The sequence below is a fragment of the Boleophthalmus pectinirostris genome, unplaced genomic scaffold (assembly GCF_026225935.1).
Source record: "Boleophthalmus pectinirostris isolate CB_2022bp ecotype Guang Dong unplaced genomic scaffold, ASM2622593v1 HiC_scaffold_14, whole genome shotgun sequence".
In the NCBI taxonomy this organism is placed as follows: Eukaryota; Metazoa; Chordata; class Actinopteri; order Gobiiformes; family Gobiidae; genus Boleophthalmus; species Boleophthalmus pectinirostris.
In genome coordinates, this window is record NW_026571047.1 from 23,260,943 (window position 1) to 23,279,524 (window position 18,582).

Genomic DNA, 18,582 nt, shown 5'->3' on the forward strand with positions numbered 1-18,582 from the left:
GTAATTTTTACTTTACAAATTACAGACATGGAGCATTCGCACGGGATTAAGATCTCAGGAATCCTCCGCTATTATTACAGTTCACCAAAGGTCCACAGGTTATACTAATCCTGTGTGAATAGAGTTTTTGTCTACATCCATCTCGACCGCTTTGTTTACTGTTGTGCTGTACCACAAAAGGGACCCAGACAGACGCTTGAGTTTGACGTCATGGCTTCACAGTTCTTCGCTGATTGGCCGGTGTGCGGTCTACAACTCCCGGGGTTCTTGTAAACCGTCTAGTGTATTCCGATTCCTGACCTAGTCGATGGAAACAAATCAAATTGAGCCGGAGGCACTAGGTGACACCAGTCTTGCTAACCTTTAAGAGAGACTAGTACAAAATAATAATGTGAGTCAAACATTCATGTCACTGTCAGGTGTTTTCCAGTACCAATAAAGGCCTATCTGATCTAAGCACTGTTTTCCCTTTCATGTGCACAAGTCTGTGATGCAGTTAATTCACACTATTTAACTTTTCTTCTTTAGAAAAAAATGTTAAATTTACTTTTTTTTCTTTGCTACATAATTCCATACATCTTACTTCATATATTTGATGTCTTTCTTTGTATGTCAAATGTCAAAGTAGTAAACATGTAGAAAAAACCTTGAATGAGAGGGTGTGTCCAAACCTTTCACTGGTAGTGTAGTAGGTTTCACTTAGTTTTCTTGTCTATCCTCAGGTCCTTAAAAAGCCCATATTGCGCTATTTCCTGATATGATAATATTGTTGCCACATCACAAACATATCTGGAGTTGTTGGATGAAAAAAGGAGATCCCAGACACTCTGATATATTTTGCTATGATTTTATTTCATGTCACATGCCCAAAGTTTTTATGGTTTTATGTTGGCAGGACTAAACGGGTCAGTCCACCTCAGTTCACTCAGTGAGTTAAACCCTTTGTCAAATTTTGATGAAACTTGGTATGTAGGTAAAGCATAGCCGGAAAAGCCAAAATTTCAAATTTTACTTTGATTGTACCAACAATTTCCGAGATATCACAATTTCATTTTTTCACTTTTTTGCGTGGTCACTGAATTTCTCATTGCATTTACTCAACAACTACTGGTTCGATATCAAAAACCAAGGTAACTCTGGAAAGGGGAAATCATGAGGAGTCCAAATCAATGACTTTTGGTACTGTGTGATTGATGGTTTTTTTGGAGTACCGTATTTTATGGAAGATTAGGCGCTCTGGGTTATAAGGCGCACTGTCATTAAATGGTCTATTTTCAATTTTTTTTCACAAATAAACCGCACCATACTTTAAAAGAAACACAACAGTTGGATGGGTCAGTGGTTTTGTTTGTTTGTGGCGTTCACGGTGACTCTGGGCTTTGTTCAATTGTGGTGCGTAGGGAGGGTGCTGTCTCGCACCGCTGGGGCCACTGGATCGATCGCGATGACTCAGTTGTTCAGTTGTTGCTCAGAGTGCCACATAGGACTCGCTTTTTCAGTTCGTTCCTCAGTTCCGTTCCTCGTCAGCGTGGAGTGATGAGTTTGGCTGTGGGTGTTTTTTGCTGTGTGGTTGCTGTCTGCTCTGTGTGTGTTTGCGTGTTCTGTGGGTGGTGCGGCTTTGTAGTTTACTGAAGTCTTGCTGGAACACCCGAGTGGATTTGTGTATGGGGAGCTCTGGATTGCTGGGCGCGCGGTTGTTTTTTGATGCAGTTAGAGGCTTAAGACCGCGGCTAATCGCCCGGAAAATACGGTATATCAACTTGGACTCTGTGTGTATAAGTGTCACTGAATGATTGATTGATAGCATTTTTATAGCGCCTTTCAAGATACTCAAAGCACTTTACAGTTCATTATTCAGTCACTCCACACTCAGTGGTGGTAAACTACTACTGTAGCCACAGCTGCCCTGGGGCAGACTGATGGAAGCGAGGTTGCCAATCTGCGTCATCGGCCCCTCCGACCACCACCATCACTCACGCTCACACCACTTTCATACTAGGCAATGTGGGTGAAGTGTCTTGCCTAAGGACACAGCGACAGTTTTTTGCCACAGGATATTTGGCACGTCTTAAGATGGAGGTAAGTCAACTTCTAGGTAAATTTGTGTGAAAATAAAAAAGAAAACCCCTCCAGATTTTTTAAATATGTTGTAGTAGATACCTTGGTTTTTGATATCAGACCAGTAGTTGCTGAGTAAATGCAATTTCAAATTCAGCGACCACGCAAAAAAGTGAAAAAATAAAATTGCAACATCTCAGAAACCGTTGGTCTGATCATGCTAAAATTTGAGATTTTGGCTTTCTTGGCAATAACTTACCCATACACCAGTTTTCTTAGCAATTGGACAATGTGAGTATTGCAATTCTTTTGGATGAATGGAGGTGGAAAACACAAATTTAAAGAACGCCCGGCAGAACATAAATATGCCATTTGTTCACAAAATACTGATTATCCAGTAGCCTGAATTCCTTGGTGATTGAGCATATAGGAAATGGCCCTCTCACCTTATCTGTAACACTCAGATTGCAGTTTTTCATATTTGCAGCTCCTGCCAATGTCTGTGTCATAGTACTTTTGTATAATATTCACTGGTGTATAATTCTTTTGTAAATGTGTCCTGCTGGATTTTCAATGTATGATTATTGTGATGCATCACTTTGTCCCTTTTTAAATATGTATGTCTAAAAATGTATATTTACACGGTTGTATCACAAGACGGTGTCATCATGTGACTTGCACATTTAAATAACTCTAACACACACCTGTGAGTTTTACGTTCCCTGATGAAGATGCAAAGTATATTGGACTGCCTCGGATCTCCTTTTTTCATCCAGTAAGTCATTTGCCCACTTGGGATCTCCCGCAGAGCACCTGATCGTTAGTATTTCACTTCAGCGGTGATCCAGCAAGCTCTCTACCATCGACTTCTTCTCAATATCTGGAGTTGTGTTTTGTTTCATTCACACATGCTTAATACAGGAAGTTCTGATCCATGTATCATTTGTTAATTAATTTTTCAATATAAAACCAAAAATAAGAAAACAAAAAAACAACTATTTTCTTTATTATTTGTCTCCAAAACCAAAATGAAAAAATGGATAATGATTCATTTTTTCAGTTTTCGATTTTGTGTTTAAATGAAGAATGGACAAAAAAGATAATGACTGTTTCCTGTTTCCATGACTTACACTGCGATGTTGGACTTTTGCGCCGCATATGGACTAAACCAGGACTAAACCAGGGCTAATCCAGGTCCGGGGCCAGACAGGAGCCAGACCAGGACTGAGACCAGACCAAGACTGAACCCGGGATCAGACCAAGACTGAACCCGGGACCAGACCAAGACTGAACCCAGGACCAGGACTGAGACCGGGACCAGACCGGGACCAGGACGTGGGGCACAAAACTCCGGCATCGTAGTTTAAGTCACGGAAACGGGAAATGGACATTATCTGTTTTTGGAGACAAATAATGAAGAAATGTATTTATTTTTTCATTTTCTTATTTTTGGTTTTATATTGAAAAACGAATGAACGAATGATACACGGATTAGTTCTCCACTGTGTTTTTAAAATCCTTACACCTTTACTGGAATCACTTGGATGATTTCAGCTTTGGAATTGCCCATCTCTGCTGAACAAAAGGTAAAAGGAGCTGCTAACTTGAAACTACCACTACATTTTGCATTTTGAGGTTAGGAGATGTAGACAAACTAATAAAAAAGGATTACCCAAACATGTATGAATGAAACAAAACACAACTCCAAGTACGTTTTTTAGGCGGTAACGACATTATAGCATGGTTTAAACCTCACAAAAGTCAATTTTGTTTGGGGTTGTGTGGGGTTTATCAGCAGAGCTCTACTTTACAGGGCGGATCTTCATGCTGATGGCCTTCAGGGAATAGTCATTTCCTTTCCACTGTTCCCACACCACACCAACAGCATAAAGAGTGTTGTCCTCACCCCAGCGATATGCTCCATTTGGGTTAGCATCGTGACAGTTGCAGTACCAAAAAGCTCCAAAAAACTTTTTAGCACAGTTGTCTGGCCAAGTATCCTGGTCGTTATCAAAGGTGGAGAACTTCATGCCGTTGTGAACAGCTAGACTATCTCCTAAAGAAAAGAAAAAAGTTTGTTTTTAAATCAGTTAAGTTACCCTGTGTGTTTTTTTCTTCTGGTGGAGAGCCTGCCTGCTTGTGTGTTGTTACTGCTGCCTTTAAAGTTCCACATTGTGGCATTAAACTGATCTATCTCCATGGATATAAGCAGGTGCATCAGTTCAAGTTACAGGTCAGAGCTGCATAAAAACAATACAAATGGTCACAACGATAAAAGCAATAAAATCAAATGAATAAACACAGGACCACACAACTGTCATGGTGTTAAAAGCCAGAGAATAAAAGCAGAAGGTGCATTGTGTAACTTTTCCGGTGGAGGGTCCGTCACCTTCTTGTTTCTACGGAAATATCATTCGAGACAAAGTGGAAACATCTCCATGGAGAAAAACAGATTCAGATTCAGAAAATTGTATTGATTGACTTCTCACACAAGTGGACCTCAATACAACAATATTTATTTATTTATTTATTTGTTTCTATGTTTATTTCATTCATAAAGTATAAAAAGACATTAACAGTGTCACAACATCAAACATACAAAAAATGAATGAAAAGGAGCAGAAAGAAGAGTCAGCCCTTTTCCAGACAAAACATCAACACTGATAGTTACTTTAAAACATTTCAAATCAGTGCATTTCAGTTCAGGCACAATTATTAATCAGTTGCAAACAGAAATCTTCACTATTATGCACAATTGCGTTACCTTTTTCTTACATACACATTGCACTGGATTTTATGTGTTTTTTAAATGCCATCATTGTACTTGATTTTGTTAGATCTTTGTCAAGATTATTCCATACATGAACTAGTTTCACAGTGATGCTTCACTCCATAACCTTGTTTTTTATTTACATATTACAATGCAAAACTTCAAAAAACACTACCATCAGAATTAAGCAATTTAATAGCAGAGGGCACAGAAGAATTAGAGAAGTGGTTTGTGCATCATGCCAAAGTCAGGAGCCAGAGGATGGAGGGGCTGAGCCAGGAGACAATTTTGCCAACACTTGCTCCTCCCACAGAGAATGCAGCTCTCTCAGTTTGACACTTTGAGCATGTTTGACGGATCCTGCACCAGAAAAGCTACGCAATGCACCTTTTAGTATGAGACTTAAAACACTCCACAAGGCACCGCAAGCTGGATTTTATTAGCGGAGAGTTGACTGTCCAGTGAAAATTGTTAAAACTAAAACAGTCAAGCCGTGAACCACACCTAGGTGGCGCCATTTTGGAATAAAAATTCAGTGTGAAGAGCTAAAATCAAAGGAAGACCATTATGATGATTATACTAAACTTTATAGTTATGGGTATTTTAAAGGTGCACTGACTTTTTTGATAAAAGGACCTATCTCCATGAAGATGTTATTGTTTTGTCTTGAGTGTTCCGCAGGATGGCATTAAAGGTATCTTTATCTACATTTCATAACAAGTGTTTAATGACTTGAAAACCTTCTTACAGTGAGCGGGATTGTCTAGCTACAGTAGTTTTCAAGTTGACAGCTACCTTTTACCTTTTGTTCTGTACAGATTGGCAATAGATGGATGGATTTATTGAAAAAGTGAGCATCAAACTGCCATGTTTGTTTTCCCAGTGGGATGTGTCTATTGACAAAGCTGATTTTTTTCAAGTCTTTTGAACCATATCACTTTTGTTTGTGGTTCTGATATTGTCATATTTTAGTTTTGGGATTTGGACATTGTAATTATGTGGTTGCTGGATTCTAACAGCAGAAAACGGCTCGAGAAATGGGCTTTGGCAGTTTGAGAACTCCATAAATGCAAAAGGGAATCAGATGTGTGTGATTGCAAACCTCTGTTCAAACTGTTTCCCTTCCCAACGAAACTGAAAAATAGTGAAAGGCGAAAGTGATGGGCAGGATTGATCCACAGGAAGGACCAAAAAGGAAACCTTTGGCTGCCTAAATCATCCTGAGTTTGCAGCCGACATTTTGTATGTGTAGTGCCATGAAAGCAGGATAGTTTGTTAAGCGAGAGGTACAGAAGACAAACAGGCTGAGCTCACACTTTCTTGTTTGACTTTACAGCAACATCACGTCTTAGTCTCTTTGCAGTGGAAGGTGTTTCTTGGTGAACAGTTGGTGCCTTTTGCTTTGGCGTTGACTTTTTAAATTCATAACCAAGGTTGAGCGAGGGATCAAGGATTTTGCTTTGATGGCGCTCTACATACAAAATGTTCGCTGCAAACACGGGATGATTTCTTAGGCAGCCAAAGGTTTCCTTTTCTGTCCTTCCTGTGGATCAATCCTACCCATCGCCTTCGCCTTTCACTATTTTTCAATTCCGTTGGGAAGGGAAACAGTTTGAACAGAGGTTTACAGTCACACAGATCTGATTCCCTTTTGCAGTTATGGAGTTTGCTTCCAAAGCCCATTTCTCGAGCCGTTTTCAGCTGTTAGGATCCAACAACCACACAATTACGATGTCCGAATCCCATAACTAAAATATGACAATATCAGAACCAGAAACAAAAGGGATATAGTTCAAAAGACTTGAAAACCCGGCTTTGTCAATAGACGCATCCCACTGGGGAAACAAACATGGTGATTTGATGCTCACTTTTTCTGAGAATCCTTCCCAGTTTGCATTGCACAATGACCGGAAGTCCAAAATTCGTGATGCATCTATTCTAAGACTGAAAACATCCAAATGATTCTAGTAAAGGTTTATGAAGTTTAAAACACAGTGGAACACCTTCCTGTATTACCACATATCATCACAAGGTGGAAGAGTATTTTTAGTTTGAGAGAAGAACTCAGCATAAACATGCAGGGTTTGTGTGTTAAACATGTGTGAATGAAACAAAACACAACTCCAGGTCTGTTTTGTGATAAGGAAACGAAACAACATTATAACATAGATCAGAAAATACTGCAAGATGGACCCTTAAACAGCAGAACAGTTCTTTGTGCAAGTCGCCTTAACTCTATTTTACAGGTCTGATCTTCATGCTGATGGCCTTCAGGGAGTAGTCACGTCCTTTCCAGCTGTCCCACTCCATACCAACGGCATAAAGGGAATTGTCCGCACCCCAACGATATATTCCATTTGGGTTAGTATCGTGACAGTTGCTGTACCAAAAAGCCCCAACAAACTTTTTAGCACAGTTCTCTGACCAAGTATCCTGGTCGTTATCAAAGGTGGAGAACTTCATGCCGTCATGAGTTACTAGACTATTTCCTATGAAGAAAATTAAAGGTTCAATATTATGTAAAATTGAGCCTGTGAGCTTGTAGCCATGTTGTAATCTTGTTACCTCAACAAAAACAAACCTGGAGTTGTGTTTTGTTTCATTCACACATGTTTGAGTAATCCATTATTATCAGTCTGTCTACATCTCCAAAGCTCAAAATGTTATGTCAGATAATATTTTATTGTGAAAATAAAACTAAACTGCAGAATAAAAAACAAATAAATAAGAGCTTGGGGCCACTGTGTGCGTACATGCTGTAGTTTTCATGTTAACAGCTCCCTTTTACTTTTAGTTCAGTAGTGACTGGAAATTCTAGAGTTGAAATTATCCAAATGAGTCTAGTGAAAGTGTAGGAGTTTAAAAACACAGTGGAGCACTTCCTGTATTACCACATGATATCATAAGGTGGAATAGGGTATTTTCTGTTTGAGAGAAGAACTAAATATGCAGGGTTTGTGCGTTAAACTTGTATGATTGAAACAAAACACAACTCCAGGTCTGTTTGTGATGAAGAAACTAAATTTGTTTTAGATTTTCTTATCTTAAAGGTGCACTGTGTAAATGATCGTCTTCATCATGTTCTATAGTTTGACGTTAAACCTAGACATCGAGTAAAGACAAATATGTGACACCACCAGGCAAAGTTACAGCTCAGATCTGTGGAGAGGGAGCCCACACACACTACAGTTCTGAGCAGAGTTGGGGACTTGCAAGTCGTGATTTGGACTCGAGTCAGACTTGAGTCACTATTTTTAGGACTTGAGGCTTGACTTGATAAAATGGACTAAGACTTGGGTCTCGACTTGGACTTGAAGGTCAGAGACTTGGGACTCGACTAGGACTTGAGGCCTGTGACTTGTTTTTTTTACAAAATACTTTTCTCTTTACAGTTGATAAATGCAGTGCTGAATTTTACAGGGACAAACTGAAACATGTCCATCCCACTTCTCCGTTTGTTACTTTGGATTTAACTGAAGTACTGTGATGTGGTATTCTCAAATGTACTACAGTAATATACAGTACAATATCGTAAAACCACATTTCAAACTTCAATTTCAATGCAGACTACTTGACAAAATAACTGTTATTAAGCACTTTTAAATGACTAAAACTAAGATCTTGTCAAGACATTTAAAAAGGAAAAATTAGCATTTCTACAACTCTTATATAAATACTCATATATAAATATACCATGTTGTTTTAAGTACAATTTAGCTTAAAATTCATATAAATTGCAAAAATCTAAGATCAAATTGGTACTTTGGTTTAAAGACTTGAAATGACTTGAGGCTCAAAGCAGACGACTTGGACTTGACGTGGACTCATGGACCAGTGACTCGAGACTCGACTTGGACTTGCCTGTATTTGACTTTGAGACTTGAGACTTGCAAAATAACGACTTGGTCCCACCTATGGTTCTGAGCAATAAAAACACTTGTAATTGAGACAGATGACTTTAATGCCATACTGTGGAACATTCTGGGAAGAGCTTCAACATCTTCATGATTTCCACCAGAAACGTTACACAATGCACCGTCAAGTGTAGCAAGATGTATTTTTATATTTTAAGTACAAAACGTCTTGTTGCATTGGTAGATCACTTTACTTGTCAAGTGAAATTTACTCAAATCATGATGAAACATTTTTAACTCAAGTAATTTTAACTGGACCCAAAACCAAAAAGTTACATAGTGTACCTTTTAAGTGTTGCATTCTGAATATTATTTTGAATATAGTTTATTGTATTTACTATGTTTATATGTGTTATTGAGACAGGCCTCAAGCTGCTTTTTGATTACTTTTGCGCTTTACAATGAACAAAATGTTGAATAATGATTTCTTCTGTAAAGGTGCATTGTGGTACATTTCTGGTAGAGGGTTGTTTCTATGGATATTTCATTGCCCTGCCTAAAATGTTCCACAGTATGACATTAAACAGCTCTACCTTACATTTATTCAATTACCGGTCGTTTTACAGCTCAGTAATACCTAAAAAAAAACAAGCATCCTGACCGTGAGTGGGGTCGCCTCTCCACAGATCTGACCTGTAACTTGGCCTGGTTAGGTCAACATGAAGATCCTGTCGTTGTATCCTTGGGCAAGACACTTATCCCCGTGTATGACTGGGTGAGTGGTTTCTTGTTGTAAAGCGCTTTGAAAAATCTGACCAATGTGTTAGAAAGGTTTAATGTCATATTGTGAAACTCTCCAGACAAAGCAGTAACATTTCCACGGGGGAAAGCTTTTGACTGGCCACCACTAGAAAAATTACACAATGCATCTTTAAATTACTCACGTGCTCCTCCATCGATGAAGCCTGATACCTGCAGTTTGTACCCGTCACACTCAGAGCCAACAGAGAAGGACGAGTATCTGGCTGAGGCTTTGTTCCCCTCAAAGTCCTCCATCTCCACCAACAGCTCGTGTGGTTTTCGACTGGACAACATGTGAATAAACTCCAGACCTGAAGATAATAACAAATAAATAAATATATAAATAAATAAATAAAACCAATAAGATAAGATAAGACAATCCTTTATTGTCTCCATGGGGGAAATTTGTCATGGGACAGGGTGTTACGTTTGGGCATCTTTTGTTTTCCCCCTGTTTTTTGTTGTCGATATTTTTTGTCGCATTTTTTTTCCCTAGTTTTGCTTTTGTAAGTTATAGTTATGTTTTTGTAGCTGATGTTACCCTCATTTCCGGCAGGAGCTGTGAAATCCTCCTCCTTGCTGGCTCCCCTGTCTCCTTCATTTTGGGAGCTTTTTCTTAGACATTAGCCTTTTGTTTTGTCCTGGTGGGACCGGCTGTACGGAAGCCGAGAGGGGTCACAACAAACGCAAACGCCGCAACAAATACAAATGCGACAACACAACAAAAAGTCACAACACACCTAAAAAAAAAAAAAGCCACAAAGGAAATGACCGCGGGACTCTATTTTAATGCAAACGCCGCAACAAATACAAACGCCACAACACAAACGCAAATGCCACAACACATTAAAAAGCCACAACACATTAAAAAGTCACAACACATTAAAAAGTCACAACGGAAGTGACCGCAGGACTCTATTTTCCGATGGACCGATCAAGCAGCAAGTGAAGAAGAAGAACTACAACGTGAAAAGTAAAGGAACGGAGAAGTTGGAAACGTAAGTAAAAGTAATTTATTGTTTTATCATTATTCATTTCACGTTGTAGTTCTTCTTCTTCACTTGCCGCTTGATAGATCCGTTGGAAAATGGAGTCCCACGGTCACTTCCGTTGTGGCTTTTTGATGTGTTGTGGCGTTTGTATTTGTTGCGGCATTTGCATTAAAATAGAGTCCCGCGGTCATTTCCGTTGTGGCTTTTTGTTGTGTTGTCGCATTTGTATTTGTTGTGGCATTTGCGTTTGTTGTGACCCCTCTCGGCTTCGGTACGGCTGGCCTGTTTTCGCTTTTCCGTTGGGTTTAGGTTTGTTGTTTTTTTGGGGTTTTTTTGTCTTTAGTTGAGGGTGTTGGTACCGGCTTCTATTGCCCTGTATGGGGTTCGCCCGGTATTGCACCTTTTTGTTCTGTTTGGCCGGCTCATCAAGTCCACCTTTCTGTTGTTACTTTTTCTTAGTTTTTTGGGCACGGGTTAAGGGTTTTCTTTTTTGGTTCCTACACTTACAAAGTCAGAAAAAAACAAAAAAAAACATCTCTAATGCTTAATTTTGGGATAATGTAATGTTGGGATAAATTTTTTGGGTTGTAACACTGGGGGTCATATGCTTTGTTTTTTAAATTAACATAATTATGATTATTCTCAAGGTTGAGTTGAAACCTCCAAAATACTGTTGAAACTCTCTTACACATACACACACGCACACACACTTGACACATTGTCCTGTCTACAGTTTATTAGGTGGAGCGTCCGTCAAAAACTTGTCTCCATGGAAATGTTATGGCTTTGTCTGGAATGTTTTACACTATTTCATCAAACCTTTCTATCTTCAAGGAAACCAAACCTGACCACGTTTCAGAATGCATGTTATTATAAGTATTTCTGAGTTGTTATTGAATAAATGTAAGGTAGAGCTGTTTAATATCACACTGTGGAACATTCCAGGCAGAAGTTACACACTGCACCTTTAATATTACGGACCCAAAACATGCCAGAAATACAATCCTTTTTTTTTTTTTTTTTTTTTTTTACCAAATTGCTGATTTCTCATGAACCACCTGGCAACCCTTTGTGTCTTACCCAGCCAGTGCTCTCCGTCAGCTTCACCAAAACCAGTCTTGTACTGACTCCAGGGTCTGTAAAAGTTCACCGTTCCATCCATTCTCCTCTGAATCACCTTGGTGCACAACAGAGCTTTAGACCAACTTATAAGGGCACTGCTTATAGTAAAATAATACAAAGTAATACAAGAAGTAAAAGCTTTTCAAATATCAAAATAGTAAATTCTCAGTGTAGGGCTGTGGTTCTTTAGTCAGTGTTGGTTGATTGGGTCTTGGTCAACTGAAATTGTATTAATTGACTTTTATGACGATTATAACGATATGAAAGTCCTGCACCGGGTCAGTTATTTGCGGGTACCCAACGAGTACGGGCAATTAGTTGCTGAAACGGGCGGGTTTTAACGTTCTGGAATTTTATGGGAGGGTATGCTGGCAGAAAGTGATTACACACGGGCGAGGGTCAGGACTAATCCAGGACTAAACCAGATCTAAACCAGGATTAATCTTGGATTTAAGAGAGAAACCCAAGCCCGTGGAGCAGGGTGTCCACTAAACGTGTTTGGGCGACGGCTGCCCTTACCTCCGTGGGGAGTGGAGGTCTACGCCGGTCCTTTTACCCAGGTCACCCAGCGGTCTACACGGGTGCACCTCCAAGCCCGTCCCGAGTCCTGGTTCAGTTGTGGTTTAGTCCTGGTTTAGTCCTGTTTTAGTCCTGTTTTAGTACTAGTTCAGGCCTGGTTTAGTCCTCCTGGTTCAGTTCTGGAATCGGTCCTAGGTTAGTCCTGGTTCAGTCCATGTTATTGTTTCTTCTGCTCAGTAAATAAAGCCTGTGCAGTGAAACCTGTGAATTCGTATTCGGACTGAAGAAAGCACAACTGTTTCATTTCATATCGTGATAGTAATTCTTGAAGTCATAACTTTTCAATTCATATTTTGATGGATGTTTCAGGTAGAATGCTTTTAATTTGTGTGTGATTTATCATGGCCACAGGCAATTAACGGGTGGAATGTTAACGGGTCCGGGCGGGTGCGGGTTTAAATTTTATATAATCACAGGTTAGTGCTGGTGCGGTGCTGTACTGCGTGCGTGCGAGCCTCCAAACATGGACCTTTGCAGGACTCTGAAAGATTTATATGGGACAACAGTAGAAAGGAGAAGTGAGTGAACTACAATATGTCAGATGCAGATTAAAGACTTGATTCACAAGTTTAATCTATTGTCTCCTCGTATTTTTCCTGTTGTTTTTGTATAAACTCTCTCTGCAGGTGTAGTTTTGTGAGTGCACTTTGTGCCAGATAATAGTTTTGAGAGCTTTTGCCACGCCCTCTTTCTAGTGGACCAGTTGAAATGTTTTTAGAATTTCTTTAGCTCATTCAAATATGGACAATGTAAACTGAAAAAAACATACCGTCCAGCCACCCCCATCTGTTGCCAGGTCACAGTACGCCTGAAAAATGAGATGTGATTAGTTCATGTGCAATGTTCAACAATATGGCATTAAGGGGCTCATATTACACCATTTTCTGATCTGTTATAATGTTGTTTCCTCTTAAAAACACACCTGGAGTTGTGTTTTGTTTCATTCACATGTTTGAGTAGTCCTTTATTATTAGTCTGTCGAAATTTCCAAATCTCAAAAAGCTCTGTTCCGCCTTGTGGTGTCAAGAAGCGGTAGTTTTCACATTATCTGGTACCTTTTATAATTTTTTTCTGTTGAAATTTTCAGTTCCAGAGCTGAAATTATCTAAATGATTCGAGTGAAGGTGGAGTTTAAAAACACAGTGGAGCACTTCCTGTATTACCACATGACATCACAATAGAAGTGTTTTGTGTTTGAGAGAAGAACTCAGCCTAAATATGTTTTTTGTGTGTTTGGCCCTTACATATAGTCGGGTCAAATTTTACCCATTTTGACATTCAGCAGTAGTAAAAATACACTAATCATCATTCTTTGATCCTGAAATTTGATGACTTTTCCTTAATTTTGCCAAAATATACAAAAATTAACGTATTTTTAAATTTCATACTTTTGTATAAGTGCTACAAATTTTTGGACACTGAGGCTGGTTCGGATCAAGTTTGATCCAAATCTATTGAGATGGATTTTACTTCTATCAGCGTGGTTCAAATGAAGCAAAACAGAAGTTTTAGTGAATCTTGAAACTGTGAAACTGTACAGACCATATTTGTGTGTATTTTTTTATGGGACAGTGGTGACAGAGTTCAAGAGTTCCTGATCATCATGTTTAAGGTGCACATTAGGAACAGAAATCAATCAAGGGGGGAGAGATATTTTCTTCTAAGTTTGTTTTCACACAGGACTAAATAGATCTGTAGTTCAAAATTTGGTATAGACACTTACTATGAAGGAATTCTTGGTCCGGGTCAAATTTGACCCCAACCATACTGTGAAGGCTTAAGAAATGAACGGTTTGTAAAGGTTAACATGTGTGAATGAAAAAAAAAACACAACTACAGGTCAGATGCAGAAAAGAGGTCGAGCGCTTCACTGGGTCATAAAATAGTAAAAAAAAATAGCAGTACAGGTGCTCTATGAGGGTTAAACTAGTAATCTTAACAGAAAAGTGCCATTACTGGAAAATGTAAAAGTGGGCAAGGGAGAAACCCAAGGCACTCTGACTGAATATATTAAAAGTCTTTTATTGCATGAAGGGACGCCAGTGCCAATGTTTTCACCAACAAGATGGTCTTCGTCTTTTCCCTTGCCCTATTTTACATTTTCCAGCAAGGGCACTTTTCTGTTTAAGACATTTCCAGGTCTGTTTGTGATGAGGAAACAGTGTAACACAGATCAGAAAATGGCGTAATATGGGTCTTTTTAACATTGCATCACCTGAACTCCAAATTTCTCTCCGTAAGGATGGATGGTGTAGACTCCACTCTGACGGGACTGGTATTTGTAATCATTGTGTTCGAGGATGTCATTGCAGTCCACAGGTTTTGGCCAAGCTCCACAGTCTCTCAGCAGTGAAGATAGAAACAAGAGTACTGCCAACTGGAACACAGATAAATATTGATAATTTAACGTAGATCTAAAGGTGCATTGTGTAACTTTACTGGTTGTGTGCTTAAGTCCATGGAGATGTTATTGCTTTGCCTAAAATTTTCTGTAGTAAACTTATCCATCTCCATAGAGACAAGCAGGAGACCCCAGTATAGACCAATTTACAGGTGACCCACACTCACAGTAATAATACATGTTTTTAAAGATGTTTTTGAGCGATAAAACACCCATGATTAAATAAATGCATCTTATTTATGTTTAATATCATACTGTGGTACAATACAGGCAAAGCAAAGTATATCCATGGTGGCTAAACCCCAACCTGAAAAGTTAAGCAGTGCACTTTAAAGGCACTGTACCTGATTTTTACTGTCTTAAAAAAACGTGAAAAACAGAAGTAGTAATTTTATTTTCTTTAACTTTTTTTCAATTTTAAATATATATTCAACATAAATAAAACTAGACCAAAAATAAATAAATTATTAAATAAATAAATGAATAAAACTCCCACAGCCCACTTCTCTTTACACACTTAACATTTAGACTAAAATCTACACAAACATTTTCCCCCTTAGAGTGTGGAGAATCTGCAATTTAAAGGTGAGTTGTGTAATTTGGGGGGTCCATCAAGTGCTTTTCTCCATGGAGATATTATTCCTTTGCCTGGAATGTTTCACAGTATGGCATTAAACCTTTCTATCTACTTGGAGACCAAACCAAGACCAAGATACAGGTCAGATCTGTGGAGAGGCGACCCCGCTCACAGTCAGAATTTTTCTAGGTATTTTCAAGCTCTAAAACCACCTGTAACTGAAAAAATGTAAGGTTTAATGTCATACTGTGGAACATTCCAGTCAGAGCAATGACATATCCATAGAAACAAGCAGGTGACGCACCCCCAACCAGTTAACATACACTGCAAAAAAAAGCTTGGCCAAAATTTAAGATATAAACACTTAAATCTATCCGAAAATGAATTAAAAGTAGTGAAGTGAAATGATCTGTCCATGCATCAAGATATCTTAAAATAAACTCCCTCTAGACTAGAATTAAGCAGTCTCAGAACTAATAAGTAGATAATAAATCTGAAAACCAGATGAATGACCTGCGATAAGTTTGAAAATCTTGGCCAGATCAGAAAAATTTGCAGTGTAGTGCACCTTTAAACAGTTCTTCCTCACTTACCTTATTCAATCTGAGCATCCAAATTATTCACTATGATTTGTTTATGAGTTTTATGTTTTCCCTAAGTAAAACATTTTCCTTGTATTTTGCTCAAATTCATGGAAAATACCAGCAGAGTATCATACTAAACATTTTAGTGTCACCCCATTTGACCCCACTTTAGTCCGTCCTGCTGCCCTGAGTTCAGTTCTGTTTTAGTCCTCCTTTAGTTCTGGTCTAGTCCAGGTTTAGGTCCGTGTTTAGTCCTGAGTTAGTCCAAATGCTGATGTGGTCTGTCAAATAGTTAAAGGGCCCATATTATGCTGTTTTCTGATCGATGTTATCATGTAGTTTCCTCATCACAATCAAACCTGGAGTTGTGTTTTGTTTCATTCACACGTTTAACGCACAAATTCTGCATATTTAGGCAGAGTTCTTCCCTCAAACAGGAAACACTCAGTTCCACTTTGTGATGTCATGTGGTAATACAGGAAGTGCTCCACTGTGTTTTTAAACTCCATACACCTTCACTAGAATTAAACTGGAAATTCCAATCTCTACTGAACAAAAGGTAGAAGGAGCTGTTAACTTGAAAACTATCGCTTTATGACATCACAAGGTGGAACAGAACATTTGGAGCTTTGGAGATGTAGACAAACTAATAACTAGAAAAGCACTCAGAGAGCGCAGACCTCCGCCAAGGACTACAGTCCCCCTTATATTAATTGTGTTTTCCATAAATATTTGTCTCGTATCTTTCAATTTGGAATATGAAAGAGGATCCCATTGTCCATCCCTGAGTCAAATTTCATGGGGTTTGGTCAATAATTAACCGAGATATTGAGAAACAAAATTTTTGGCCCCATTTACCACAATGTTAACTAAAATTTCAAAGTGATCCAGAATCCAGGATTTCTTCCGGGTCACCCCCAAAATGAGATCAGTTTTTCCTTTTCACATTTCCAACAAATCCTGAAAATTTCATCAAAATTGGTCCATAACTTTTTGAGTTATGTTGCTAACAGACAAACAAACAAACAAACAAACAAACAAACAAACAAACAGACAAACAAACAAACAAACAGAAAAACGCCGACAAAAACATAACCTCCTTGGCGGAGGTAATAAAGGATTACTCAAACATGTGTGAATGAAACAAAACACAACTCCAGGTCTGGTTTGGAGGAGGTAACAACATTATTACATGGCTTAAAGCTCAGAAGAATACATTTTGTGTAATATAGGACATTTAAAGTCTGAGCTATAATATTTACAGTTGATCACACTAATTTATTGTCAGGCTTTTAAAAAATAATATACATATATATATTTGTTTATGTAATGCAAACAAGACAGTAAGGAACAGAAGAATAGACAAAAATGAATAATTACACAGGGTAAAATACACTGCAAAAAACAATATCTAGGTAAGATAAAATAACATTTGACTTGATTTGAGTAGATTCAACTTAAGTAAAATTATCTACTAATGGAGTAAGTGTGTTTTTTCTTAATTCAAGCAACATTTTGCTTTTTAAGTGCAAAAAGTTGTTGTTTTTCTTATCTCTTGTGTGTGCAGCAAGATGTATTTTCATATTTTAACTATAAAATGTCATTTTCCATTGGTAGATAATTTTATATGTCAAATGAAATTCACTCAAATCTCAATAAAACTATCCTAATTCAAGTATTCGTAACTTGTCTAGATTAGAGTTTTGTTTTGTTTGTTTTTTTGCCATGTACATGTAAGTGCTCAGTCTGTAAGTGTAAGTGTAAGTGTAAGTGTAAGTGTAAGTGTAAGTGTAAGTGTAAGTGTTCATCTTACCTTCATTGTCAGATGTCTGTTGAAGCAGATGCACAAAATTCACTCACAAACCCAAAGAATGTTTTGTAAATGTGTAGATTCTGCTTTAATAACCTGCTTTTTATTGCTGCTGTAGCAGGAAGTGGGACAACCTTGTTCAACCAATCAGAATCAGAGCTCAGGACTATTTATTCAGTTGCTCAATAAATGACTAAATGTGTGAAGGGCACAGGGTTCTAGTGTGTTTTTAATTCATAATAAAGTACAACGGTTATTAACATTGCAAAACAGTCTTTTTGTGAGCAATTTTAGGTTAAGATTGATCTAGTTAGTAGGCCAATTATCAGACTTTTGTTTAAAGTATGACAGGGTTCAGCTAGTTCTCAAATTACACTAGTCATTTTTCTGTCCTTAACTGCACTACAGAACTCTACACGTGTGTTGACTGTCACTGTTTGAGCTCGAGCTTGTCAGGTGACAAAAATTCAGCGGCAAATGTAAATATGTCATATAATTATTTAAATATAAATACTTCATATAAATATCATTTTTTAACTGAAAAAGATCCAACAAAATACAAGATGCAGATTTGCCAAAAAGTAATAAAAAAATAGGCCATGAATACTTTTGAGGGTTGCCTCAAGTGGGAAAGTTCAAGTGGGGAAGTTCAAGTGGGGAAGTTCAGGTGGGTAAGTTCATTTGGGGAAGTTCAGGTGGGGAAGTTCATTTGGGGAAGTTCAGGTGGGGAAGTTCAGGTGGGGAAGGGCAGGGGGGCCGGGCAAAGAGGCGTGACGGCATGCATAAAGCTGCTTTTACGCCTAAGCCTATTCCAAAACTAAATGAGAAACCTATTCAGTCTAATTCTAAAATAGTTGCTAAGCCTCAAAAGCCAAAGCAATGTTTTTATTGCCACAAAACTGGTCACCTTGTAGATGAATGTGATGCTCTAAAGCTCCAACAGCCCATGCCCAAATCAAAAGGTGCTGGTCTTATTAAACCTTTCCCTGTTGTTTGCTCGTTCTTACTCCAGACGAGTGTTTCAGGCCTTTTAT

The 18,582-nt window shown here is 38.4% G+C and overlaps 1 protein-coding gene across 2 annotated transcripts; it reads right to left on the minus strand.

Annotated features, from left to right (window-relative positions):
• Positions 1 to 831: 831 nt before the first annotated feature.
• On the minus strand, positions 832 to 17,705 carry LOC110154414 (microfibril-associated glycoprotein 4-like). Of its 2 annotated transcripts, none has more exons than XM_020918405.2 (6): positions 17,552 to 17,705; positions 14,392 to 14,553; positions 12,946 to 12,984; positions 11,556 to 11,652; positions 9,627 to 9,794; positions 832 to 4,114 (listed from the first exon to the last, which is right to left on the minus strand). In XM_020918405.2, the coding sequence occupies exons 1-6, from the start codon at positions 17,555 to 17,557 to the stop codon at positions 3,861 to 3,863; spliced, it is 726 nt and encodes a 241-aa protein (XP_020774064.2). In that variant the 5' UTR covers positions 17,558 to 17,705; the 3' UTR covers positions 832 to 3,860. The 2 variants fall into 2 exon arrangements, with proteins under 2 accessions (XP_020774064.2, XP_020774063.2); XM_020918404.2 differs by lacking the exon at positions 832 to 4,114 and adding an exon at positions 4,555 to 7,317.
• Positions 17,706 to 18,582: the final 877 nt, after the last annotated feature.